The sequence below is a fragment of the Corylus avellana genome, chromosome ca6, assembly GCF_901000735.1.
Source record: "Corylus avellana chromosome ca6, CavTom2PMs-1.0".
NCBI classification, from domain to species: domain Eukaryota; kingdom Viridiplantae; phylum Streptophyta; class Magnoliopsida; order Fagales; family Betulaceae; genus Corylus; species Corylus avellana.
In genome coordinates this window covers 9,151,398-9,164,248 of record NC_081546.1, presented here as the reverse complement: position 1 = coordinate 9,164,248, position 12,851 = coordinate 9,151,398, and the positions used below count along the sequence as shown (strand labels likewise).

At 34.5% G+C, this 12,851-nt stretch overlaps 2 protein-coding genes across 2 annotated transcripts; one reads left to right on the top strand and one right to left on the bottom strand.

The window, feature by feature from the left end:
- Positions 1–274: 274 nt before the first annotated feature.
- LOC132185025 (uncharacterized) lies at positions 275–3,321 on the bottom strand. Its single transcript, XM_059598841.1, has 4 exons — positions 2,862–3,321; positions 2,660–2,742; positions 2,371–2,573; positions 275–475 (listed from the first exon to the last, which is right to left on the bottom strand). The coding sequence occupies exons 1-4, from the start codon at positions 3,125–3,127 to the stop codon at positions 341–343; spliced, it is 687 nt and encodes a 228-aa protein (XP_059454824.1). The 5' UTR covers positions 3,128–3,321; the 3' UTR covers positions 275–340.
- Positions 3,322–11,269: 7,948 nt separating this feature from the next.
- On the top strand, positions 11,270–12,650 carry LOC132184857 (RING-H2 finger protein ATL54-like). The gene has a single exon (XM_059598637.1). The coding sequence runs from the start codon at positions 11,321–11,323 to the stop codon at positions 12,404–12,406; it is 1,086 nt and encodes a 361-aa protein (XP_059454620.1). The 5' UTR covers positions 11,270–11,320; the 3' UTR covers positions 12,407–12,650.
- The last annotated feature ends 201 nt before the right edge of the window (positions 12,651–12,851 follow it).

Below are 12,851 nucleotides of genomic sequence, written 5' to 3'. Positions count from 1 at the left end.
GGCAGGCAGTGTTCGGGGCTAAACAACTCTTGTGTGGTTGCTTGGACTGGAGAATTAACCATGTGTCTCGTAGTGAGAATGCAGTGGCGCATATAGGGTGAAACAAGCCTTATTTCCCAACAATTATCACTTTCCATCATCAATTGGAAGAGTCGCGTATAATTCTTAAAGAGATGCCATTTCATGAAACCCAAAAGAAAAATAAATTGCAACTACAAATAGAGAAGAAGAAATAAATAATGCATGTTATTAATTTTCTATATATCCCAAAAAAAAAAAAAAATTACAAGTCAAAGCCCATAACTTGCCCTGGATGTGTTAAATATTTATTGTCTACTTATTATAATTGACCATTTGCTTCTTTAGGGACCACTTTGGCTTCTTTAGAGACCACTTTGGCTTCTTTAGGCATAGGTTTGGCTTCCTCCGTCAGTGGTTCAATCAATGACTCCACCTGCTTCTCCACTTCTTCAAACTGCAAAATAGTATTTGAACAATCAACTCCCCCATAAACAAAACTGTAAATCGAACTCCTTTATTTCTACTGTTATAAGGCATGAAAGTTGCTAAGATCCAGAGGAACCCACACCCTAGAATTGGGAGGTTATGAAGAAATAAATAAATAAATACACATACCCGACTTCTCAAATTACGACTCTATTGTCAATGTCTCTCTCAAATTATCGATTGCATCAATGCCCACATTAAACTACGAAAAATTATGAATGTCTTTGCCGGTAAAAAAGACAAAAATAACCATAAATTCTTTCAACAAGATTAACACTCCTATAAATTCGAAGAAAAAAAAAAGACTAAAAACAAAAGGCTATTTTTTTCTTCTTTTAAAAAAACAAAGAAAATAAGGGGTGGTTCGAAAACCACCCCAAATTACTAAGAGTGGATCAACCTCCTTCGAAACTCATGGTGTGGGTGAGCTGATTTTTTTTTTTGTTGATTGCTTTTTTTAATTTTTAATTTTTAATTTTTAAATTTGATTTCATATCACCTTTACTCCTATTCAAAATTTCTTTGAACATCCTACTCAAGCTCAAACTACTCACACACACGAGGTGGATTTTTTTTTTAATGGAAAGATGAAAAAAGGAATCAAACCTTTTTTACCACAAAAAGGGGAAAGGAAAAGGTAGGAAACGTTTTCTTCTTTTTCCAACCATGAGATATGGTTAACCTAACCATGAAACTTGGTCAAATTACGGGAAAGCAATAATCAATGTGCCCTATGGGATATAAAGGTAGTACCTCATAAGTCAAAAGTAATTAAGAATGCTCTAAGGGTTGGCTCAAGACCAGAAGGCATTTAGATAACGTCTAAAGTTTGAATCCTCTTGCGTGCTCGCAACAAAATTGAGCCTTAGTCAATATGTGTGGGAGTGCCTTTTATGGGTATGAGGTTTACCCTTCATGAGTGGGTATACAAAGTAGCTTTGCCTTCAGAGGTTTTTCGTCATTAGAATATATATATATATATTTTGTCACTTTAAGAATGAAATGGCTCTTAAAATCACATATTGATCAAAATTCAATAATAATCAATTACATGCTCAATTGTGATTTTAAAAGGCACATCATTCTTAGAGCGACACAAAATGAACACAAAGATAACTTATAGCATTACTCTTATGAAGGATCTAGCGTAAACCATGTCCTTTGTGCTCACCACTCAAAATTGAAAAGCTAAGAAATTCACACACAATCAAATGAGAAGAAAAACACTGGATTAAAATCTATTCCCCCATCATCCAAAAAAAAAATAAAAAAAATCATTTTTCTCCTCACTCCTCCGGTACTCTCTCTTTCCCTCCTCCTCTCTCTCTCTCTGTGGCGGTAGCAGAGATCTTGTCGGAGCCGTTGGAAGCGTCGAAATCCAGCCTGACACCCGAGCCCAACCCATTTGGGGTGGCCAACGAGTGTGTTGGCCACCCCAGATGGGCTAGGGGTGGCCACGCTCCACCCCCAAGCCATGGGGTGGTTGGCGAGCCACCCAAATCTGCCTGGGGTGGCCGCCATTGGCTTGGGGGTGGCTCGCCGACCACCCCCATGAGTTGGGGCGACAGCAAGCCGTCCCTACCCAAGTGGAGATGAGGTGGCCAACCAGCCACCTCTTTAATTTTTTTATTTTTTTAAATAAAATTAATTGGTTTTTTAATTTAATTTTTTTTTTTTTATCATATTTGGTATAATCTAGTTTGGTATTTTTATTTTTATTTTCTTAAACTTAGGTTTATTATGAATTATTGAGTTGTCAGTTGCTGAGTGGTGGGCACAAAAGCGTGTGCCACCTCCGTATAGTCTCTCTCAAATATAATATAGTAAGATATAATATAATATAATAAGGGTATTAGGTAAAACCTTCTCTATCGTGTCATCAACCAGTTGGGCATCCTTGGCTGCTTTCTCGGCTAGATGTTCAATAACCGTCACAGCTTCTTTGAGTTTTCCGCCTGCCGGAAGGTCATCGCCGATGTCTTCTGCTACCTTATCCACTTGCTCAGCCACCTTCTCTATGGCCTCTGCTACTGCTTCTACTCGATCCGCAGCCGCGTCAACTTCCCCTAAATTGTTGAATCCAAGATTATTACATTATTGACAATAAGACTGAAAATGATCGAGCGAGCAAAAACAGAACTAAATTCCTTACTTTTCAGCTTCAGTAATGGTCCCCATTTATTCCCCAAGAATGGTATAATTACCGTCGCTATCATTCCAAATATCCAAACTTTCCTGCGAGGAGATAACCAAACAAACGACAATAGGATCGACTATTACAAAATCAAATAGACTCCCAGATTTGTTTTAACCATAATTGCCAAAAAAAAGAAAACAGATCTAGCGATTCTTACCATGAACCGGGAGAAGGATCAGAAGGAAGCGGAGCTCCTGGTAGAACACTGCCACAGACAGCCATCTTTGGTTTGCCGACAACCAGCCCTGTCAGGCCGGTGTTGAGAAGCCGCAAACCATTTCCAAGAAAACAGCTGCCGATGATGCCTTTTGAGACAACCAGAAGATGATTAGGATTACGAGCTGAACCTTGAGACCTGCGACCGAGAGAATTAGAGCCAATAGGAAGGCCATTGAAAGGAAGAATTGATCTTGATGTCGACATAATCTGCTTTTTTTTTCTTTTTTTTTTCCTGGGTCTCTATAAGAATTTCTGTAGAGCTGCTCTGTTACAACAAAACCAATCTGAGTTTGCAAGAGAAGAGAATCTTGATCGAGAGGGAGACTTTGAACTACAGATTGGTAAAGAAGTTGGGTGTAAGCTAAATGTTGGAACAGTGTAGGAGACTAGGAGTTGTTTAGCCAAATATATAAATGTTTCCCACGCGCTTTCTTCGTGGATTAGTCTCAGGTCAATACTATAAAAATTCCAAGGTCAATCGCTACGACTCGTGTGCTTCACGTTTTATAATTGAGGTTGAAATTAACGTTAACTTTTGCTTCAAGTTGTCCTTCGGAGGTTGTAAATAGTCCATTTCGGTTGCCGGGAATTAATAAAACCGGCTCACGTCCAACGGACACACGTGGTGCTTAAAAGTCTAGGCAGCTCTTTCAAACTTCAATCGATAATATTCTTTTAAACTTTTAATTATGATAATATCATTTTAAATTATCAAAATATTATTAATATCTTTCCTAAAGACTAGTAATATGACAAAAATGTTCTCATAAATTTCTCAATAAGACAAAAATATCTATATAAATTAAAAAAAAAAAGAAAAGATTTTTTAAATAAACAAAAAATTTTAATTTAAAAAAACAATTTTTTTTAAACGAAAATTTTTATTTTATTAATTTATTTTATTTAAATTTTTATAATAAGGGTATTATAGAAATATAATAAAAAAAAAAAGTTAGCATTTTTCACACTTTAATAGTTTGATAGACCACTTTAACACATTTTATACATCATGCGGCTCTTTTAAAAATAACTGTTAATTAGGATCCGGCTTCAATGCGGTAGTGCTGTTGTTGCCCAAAACGGTACCGTTTTGAGAAATGCAAAAAGTAGGTTTTAAAATAAAATTAATAAAAAAAGTCACTAAAAATAAAAATAAAAAAACTAAAAAAACTAAAAACTAAAAAAAAATTGCGATGGCGGGCCAAGGGAGCCACCCCTTTCCTTTGATTTTGATTTTGATTTTTTTTTTTTTGTTTTTTTAATATTTTTTGTTTTTTTTTTTTTTTAAAAAAAAAATTAATGAATTTTATATTATTTGTATTTTAAAAACTATTGTTTTTATTGCCCAAAACGACCTCGTTTTGGGCAACAGCAGCCATGCGGTAGTTTTCATTACCGCATGGAAGTCGGATCCATTAATTGAGGGGGCTTTTTTATATTGTTTTCTCCCAAAAAAAATGTGAATGGCTCCACCCGCCCATGCAACCAAATGGGGGTGGGCGAACCACCCCTGCTTTGGCAAAGGAGGTGACAACATACTATTGTTGGAGAAGACAGAGAGCAGTGGCCGAAGACCAAATAAGACCACCAAATATGGTTCCTTTCGATAGTTCGGGTTGTACAATGGCCAGCAATTGGGGTGGCTGATGGGTGAGTTGGAATGGGCGATGGTTGACAATGAACTCCAATCTGGTGGCTGTGACCATCAGATTGAGTGATTCGACCACCCACACACGATGATTGGGGGTGACTCAGACCATAAGGTTATTTTTTATTAAAAAAAAAAAAAAAAAAATTGTTTGAAATATGATTTTATTCTAGTTAGGAAATTTGGTCATTCCTATGTTGTTATCAAATGAATGAATAGAAATAAGTCATTCAATTCTCTTGTATTTCTGATAATACTCATTCATACTTTCGGGTACTGATCATTCCATAGGAGACAGAGAAAAGGTATTAAAAGTATTGCATATGGTTCATATCAAACTTGTCTTAGCAGAGTTCTTTGAATTTTGGTGAGCATATCATGTAATGTTGGTAGAATCTTATAAGGACTTTCAAGATTTCAGGTAGTATCATCATTAGCCCAAATACACAAAGGAAAGCCTCCTCCCTCATTATCTCACAACTGCTGTGCAGTTTCACGTGCTGACCTCTAATTATCTTTGGGAAAAGGCTATATGTCCCCTCAAACTATTACTCAATTGATAAAGCCTCTTTAAACTTTTAATTGTGATAATGTCCCGCCAAAACTACCAAAAATTGTCAATATTTCCCCCAATAATGAAATTACCCTTAGTAAGATAAAAACAAAAATAATAAAACTTATAGAAAAAAAAAAACCTAAAACTAACAAAAAACAAAAAAAATTTCATATGGTGGCCAATTTGTTTTTTGTTTTTTGTTTTTTTTTTTAAAAAATCATTTTATAAGAAAAAAATTGTTTAAAAGAAAAAAGATTTTTATTTTTATTATTATTATTATTATTATTTTTATAAAAATTGATTTTTTTTTTGTTTTATAATTTTTTTAAACAAAAATTTACATTTAAAAAAAAATTAAAATTTTCGTTTAAAAAAATTAAAATTTTCGTTTTTTAAAACTAAATAAAAAATCGTTTTTTTAATAAAAATTTCCATTTAAAAAAAATTAAAAAAATTATTTTTTAATAAAAAATCAGAAATTAATTTTTTATTTTAATATATTTATATTTTTTTTATTAAGAATGACACATATCTTCATTTTATTGGCGTTGATGTGACATCTAACGTCAAATGTTTTAATGAAATTTGACTCTACGGACTAAATTTTTTTTTTTTTTTTTTTTTTGGTCACAATCAATCCTCAAAAAAAAAAAAAAAAAAAAAAAAAAAAAAATTCCTATTAAGTTGGATTAATTTGTGAATCTATGTACGAATCTTACTTAAGTTGATTACAAGTCCAATTATAATTTACATTTAAATTATATTTTGTGAGATAATCAATCTTTTGTTTAATTTTTATTTATTTATCACTTATATTAATTAACTTTTGAATAAGTTTGGTTTCGATCTTATCTTTTAATCATAAAGTCTCTTCGCTCCACCAGTAGTCCGTTCACAAACATATGTGACCTGCAACAATATATATTGTCGTATAAGATGTTTTTCTCCTTGGAGATGGATTAATCATACCGTCAAGTCGCATGCCACCGTCCCATTTTGAAATGAAGCGTCTCACGGTTTGTTTACTTGTGATTTGGTAATCCTCTTCATAATCATTAATTCAAGTTTAATTTTGAAATGACTTTGGGCTGCCGGCCGGCCAGTACTGTCGTAGATGCTCATCCAATCCAACCAAAATTGTCAAACAGGTAATTAACGTTAACCACTTAACATGTCGTTTTAACAAGGAATGTACGTAATTGCGCGCTGTGTTCTTTTCACACTTATCATATATATATCATGTGGTTGCAAAACTCCTGAAGAGATAAGAATTCAAGATTTCCTGCTCATGATATAATTAAGATGGTTCGTATCTTCCTTCAACTTCATCATATGAAATATAATAATGTTTCCTCTTGGCTGGCTGGGAATCTAATTGAATATCAAGTGCCTGAGCAATTACTGGTTTTGAATTGAGCTAATTCATGACATGACATCATTAGTCTACCCTAAAAAGATTAGACTTCAAAAAATCTAATTAAGAACCAAGTCTCAACTTTCTCCATATTTTGAAGGACCAAAAGCATGGGATTAAGTGAAGTATGGCGCTGTCTTTTGAAGGATTTCGTGTTGATAACGTCTCTGGCTGGTATGAAACCGCCTCTTTTGGTGGTATCAGTTCTTTTGATGGATTTGATCATTTATTTGACCAATTCTCAACTGTTCTTAAGATGGCGCTGTCTCATTTTTATTTTTATTTTTTAATATTTTCCCTTCTTGTATTCAATAAAATAAAAAAGTAAAGGATTTTTTTATTTTTTATTTTATCAATGACTAATCTAAAAGGCTACTATAACTTATCACATGGGAATAATGTGATAAGTTATAGTAGGATAATGATGTTATGTAGTAAATAACTAAATATGAATACTCAAATAGGCAAGGTTTATTGAGCCTTTCGAGGTAGGATGCATTGAGCCCAAAAAAACGGCAAGGTTCATTGAGTTCAAGAAGGCACGATCCATTAAGCCTTCAATAGCAAGAAAAGTTGAAACACCAAGGAAAAGACGAACCACAAAAGCTTATTTCTTTTGAGACATAGGGCTTTTGTTTTGAGGCATAAAGAATTTCCATACTTTTGGTTGGAGATTCATATATATATATATATATATATAGTCGTTAACGGTCACCTTTACGTACAGTGTATATGATTCATGAATCAAATAAAGAGGATGAATTTTTAAAATATTTATAAATTCTGTAAATTATAATAATAGTAGAAAGTTGAATATAAAAGATTAATTAACTTGGGCAGCTATGCAGTCCATTTCCATGAAAATTACTTCGACAATCTCATTCTCCGGCACCGAACGCACCAACCGTAGGATAGGATGTAGTCGTCATGATTAGGACTTGGAACCAAGAATTATTAATCAAAGTGATAAACTATAGTAAAGGTAAGGGAAAGAGAAAGAAGATAAGAAAGGGACGGAGGATAATAAAAAAAAACAACATGTCGGTAAAAAATTAATGATCTCTTTTTATTTTATTATAAATAACCAGTTACCTGCATGAAGGGAAATATGAATATATATATATATATATATATATATATATATATATATTGCCTCCCACTTATATAATTTTGTTCTCATGATACAATACTGTGTGAAAATAGTGTGTAGATTGCAAATTCTGAACACTACTTTAAATAAAAAAATTCTATAATAATAATAGAGAAGAAGAGAGAAAGGACATAAATTTTCTCTAAATCGATCTAGAGGAAATATTTACCAATCCATGTAAAATAGTGTCAAATGTCTATAAACATTTAAAAGACATATTAAATTTAGTCTAAGTTAGTAAACTGTTATTAATGAGGTTAAGAATTTAATGTGTATTTTAAATGTTTATAGATACTTAGCACTATTTTACAAGGGTTAGATGATATTTCCTCCAAATTGGTTTGGAGGAAATTTCTCCCTTTTTTTTTTTTTTTTTGTTTGAGAAAAACATAACATTTCATTCAATAATACTACGAGCATAAAGCTCTTATATCACATAGCAAAGCTCTGAAGCAACCATAGCATAAAACTACAAGATTATCAGGTTTAGTACAAGATTAGAGACTAATCCGCTAACCCATGATTAAAATCAGATTTAATACTAGATCTGTAACAGACAGACTCAACCAAATGCAGGGATATCAATTATTCCTTGACCCTGAGAGCGGAAAGACTTTCATGCTGAAACTCTTCCTCCTCGACCCGAAGGCCAGGATAATGATTATATCCACAATTCAAAAGTCTGGACCAAGACTAATTAACTCGAAGGCGACATAGATCAAGGGAGAGAGGAAAGAGCCTTATTACAACCAGAACAAAACAGGGAAATTAAACAATACAAAGAAAAAACACACACCAAAACACAAATACATCTTAAAGAAGCAACAGAACAGGGAAATAAAACAAGAAAAAGAAACAGCACACTCCAATCACGCACACGCTGGGAACCAAAAACCGAAGGGGGGTTGGAAGCTCATCGCGGCGGGGACTCATCGAAAGGCCCAACAATGGACGATGGGGGGCAAACATGCGCGAAGAAGACCGGCAAAACAAAACTTGAAAACAACCACAAATAAGAAAAAAAAAAAAAACAACAACAAGGAACCACCAAAACAGGGACAAAGAGCATAAAGTGGGAAGACGGTAGCTGGAAGGGAGCCGGACCAGTGCAGGCCGGAAACCGCCGCCTAAGGGGCGTGGGAGCTCGATGCAGTGGGGACGCATGGAAGAAAACCCTAATAGCAGGCAGCAAAGCGACTACACAGGTCGGCGGCGACCACAGACAAAATTCGAACCTACAAAGAGCCAAAACAAGGCCAAAGAGCTTGCTGTAGAAAATGAAGGTGGGGGAAGAAAAGCGGCAGGAAAGAGGCAAAAACGGAGAAAAACAGATGGGGAAATGAGCGGCAAGGAAGGGGAAGAGAGGAGGCACCGAGGCTAAGACATCGGGTAAATAACTAGCACCGGAGCGAAGAGGACGATGGGAGGAGGGAGGCAGCCAAATGGCCAACCCTCCTCCCCTATGTGGTTGAAGGGTTTCGCTTTTCTCTCTGGCAGCTAGAGAGAAAAGAGACGGCTATGGTTTTTTATTTATTTTATTTTTATTATTATTATTATTATTATTATTATTATTTTATTTTTTATTTTTTTAGAAAAGATCAAAAAATAATATTTATGAATTTACTGAAATTTTACTTTAATTTTATAGAAGTAAAGAAGCAATTTATTACTGTTAAAATAGTTAAGTGCTAAGTGTTTTCTTAAACGTTAACGTGTCGTGGCCTGGTTAGACGCCACTGGTATGTGTTTATTCAAAAGTTATTATAGAATAAAAGAAAGGCAATCCCTTATAAAACACAAAAAATTCTCTAAGATTTTTCAGTATGGAACAAAGAGTAAGACAAAAAAATAGAGGAAAAGTTAGAGTTTTTAAATTGGAGAAAAAAAAAACTTTAATTTCATGAAATCATTTTCAACAACACATGTACATCTATCTAGTGGCCTTATGGCGTAATTCGTAATGTTAATTCACATAGACGTTATAAAATCTTGTGAGATGAAAACCTAACTATTCGTATATTTGCAAGAAGATCTTTCTTTAACTTGTACGTTTTCATATGTTAATTATATTATTAGATGTGGAAGTTTGGTGGTTGAACAGTTTAATTCCAAACTAATCATTGATGATGAGTGCACAACATACTTGTTAAAAACTTGTAATATTAGTTTTAAACTCACTAATCATAGAAGTATATCAGAATAGTTGATAGAGAGCTATTAAAATATTTGATTAAAATATAATATTAAATTACTATTTATTTTCATTTAATTAATATTTTAAGACTCTTATTACTCTCTTGCAAAATAGAATACAAACTCAGAACCTTTACTCACTGTGAGAAAAAAAAATAGAATAAATTTATTTTTGTGTATGTACCCAACTTAATTTTAGTTGAATGAGGCTTGTGAAATAGGGAATAATAATCTATAATAATTTTTTTTTTTGAAAAATCAATCTGATGTCATTCATAGAAAAGTCAAGAGCACAAAAGCTCTTACAATCAAGATCTAAGCCAAGCTAAAAGATTACACATCATAGAGGGCAAGAATAAACAGATCTTATATTGAAGTCCAAACTATAACACCAAACATCTGCTAACCCAAACTAACCTTTAGTTGTAACAGCAGATCTGCTCTAGGCAGGCAATCCAATGCATATGTAGCTTTTATTCCTCGACCCTCGAATTAGAAAAAACTCAATGCCGACACTCATCCTCCTCAATGAAATCTATAATAATTAACATAAAATCTACAGCAATGAAAATAAGAAACATATTCTTCCACAAAAAAAAAAAAAAAAAATTATCATGATATTTTGAGAATATTATCATAATAAATATTCTGTGCACGATTTGCATAATAATCTTACATAAAATAGCATATCATAACATTCTAACACAAGTAATTTTGATTCTTTATAAAAAATAAACATTTTGTTTTTAAATGAAAACTTAATAAAGTGTACTATAAAATATTAATCATATCCGCACTATTACCCTAAAAAAGTTAATTAACTTAATTTTTTTTAAAAAAAAAAAAATCAGAAAAAGTAAAAGAGAGATGCCCAGACCTGATATATATAGTCACCATCGCTGCTAGTATTCATCTTTCACTGCTGTTGTTGTTCATACCACCTTTGATATATATATATATATATATATATATATTGATGTTCATACCACTTTATATACATGGAAAGGGAGTAATTGGAGAAATAAAATATGAGAAATGCTAAGTGTTTTACTGCTCTTTCTAGTGTTTTTTTAGTGTTTTTTCAACTGTAATGTGACTTTTAAAATTATCGTTGAATTTGATATTATCATTATTGACTAATTGGGAGGACACCAGAAGAATACTAGAAGAACACCTACCATTTCCCATAGAATATTATTTAAACCTAATGCCAAGTAAAACGTAGATATCAGGTCCCCCATTAAACCTTTGAAAGAGATAAGTTCTTAACCTTTTCTTATTTATTTATTTGGAAAGTTTTATTTGCACCAGTTAACACCGCCCTTTCAAATTCAATAAAAAATTAACTCCTCCCTTGGAAGATCAGCCACTCCCTCAATATCTTACCCCTGTTTTTTTTTTTTCTTCTGTTTCTTGATGCTCTTCTGGTTTCTTTAATGGCGAGGAAGCAAAGAAAACTCTTCCCTGCACTAACCGCAACGAACCAAACCGTAGACTGCGAGCCTTATAACTGCGAACCTTTCCCAGACTACTACTTCTTCCCGCCGCCGCCACCTCCGCCGCCATCCCTCTCAGGCGCTGCTCACTCAAACCCAATCCATCACATCTCCCCCTACCTCATCATCTCCTTTTCCTTCTTGGCCGGCTTTCTTGTTCTTGTTTGCTACTACGTTGTCATAGCAAGGTCTTGTCCGAGCTGGTGCAGCCGCCGGAGAAACGACGGGACCGCTGTACCCTCCCAATCCGACGGCACGGATCAAGAGTTTCTTGATGAGACTCAGGTCGATCACCCCATCTGGTTCATCACCACCGTCGGCTTGCAGCAGTCTGTAATAAGCTCGATTGCGGTCTGTAAATACAAGAAGAATGAAGGGTTAATCGAAGGGACGGAGTGTTCCGTTTGTTTGAACGAATTTCAAGAAAACGAGACGCTTCGGCTCTTGCCCAAATGCAGCCACGCATTTCATATACCTTGCATTGATACCTGGTTGAGGTCTCACACAAACTGCCCTCTCTGCCGTGCAAATATTTTGACCGACACGGTCAATCTGGACATTGTTAGGCATCCATTGGGTTCAATCGATCAGAATCCTAACAATTTGAACGGAATCGAGGAGACCCACATGGCCAATTCTGGGAATGAAAGCGATTTGCGTGATTATCAGGTAAGAAATCGTGAGACGGCTGAAAACAGGGCTGGAACAGGGGATGAAGGTGAGTTAGCAGAGGTCGATGGTGAAAGAACATCAAAAGAGGGTGGCGGCGGCGGGGATCATGATTTTTGTCCTGGAGATTCTGAAGGGAGCTCGACTAATCGAATTGAGGATGCTGAAAAGTTGCATTTTTTGGATAACGTAGCCAAGCAAGATGGTAGACGCTCCGGCATGCACAGACTGATGAGCAGCCATTCTTCAATAGAGCAATCTCTGCATATAAGGCCTCTTGCTATGAAAAGATCGTTTTCCGGTGGTGGAAGGGTTTTGTCATTGAGATTCAACCGGAGCCAGAGTTCAATTCTGTAATTTTAAAGTTTGTTCAACATCTTTTTTTGAAAAAATATAGGTACAAGTTGAGGAATCTGAGAAATATAGTGGGATATTCCAAGTACTCTCAGTATTTGTTCTTGCAGGAAGTCTTGTGTACAAGAATAAACTAGTTTGAAATTCCAAGTACTTTCTGCATCACGAAGGGTAAATGCAGGACAGGATTGATGCCTCAGAAGGCAAAGGTATCACTTCCATTAGCAACTACTTTGCTCGTCATTGATTTTTGGCTGTGGATTCTCTTTTTTTTTTTCCAAGGATGTATTTACTAACCCTTCTTCGATTCAATGATAAAGGATCTGTAAAGATAATATATATATATATATTAGCAATTGACGATATCGACTCCAACAAGTTCCCTCATGAGTCATGACGTAAAATTTGTATAATTTTCGATGGCATCTCCATTAACAATTACTTTTTG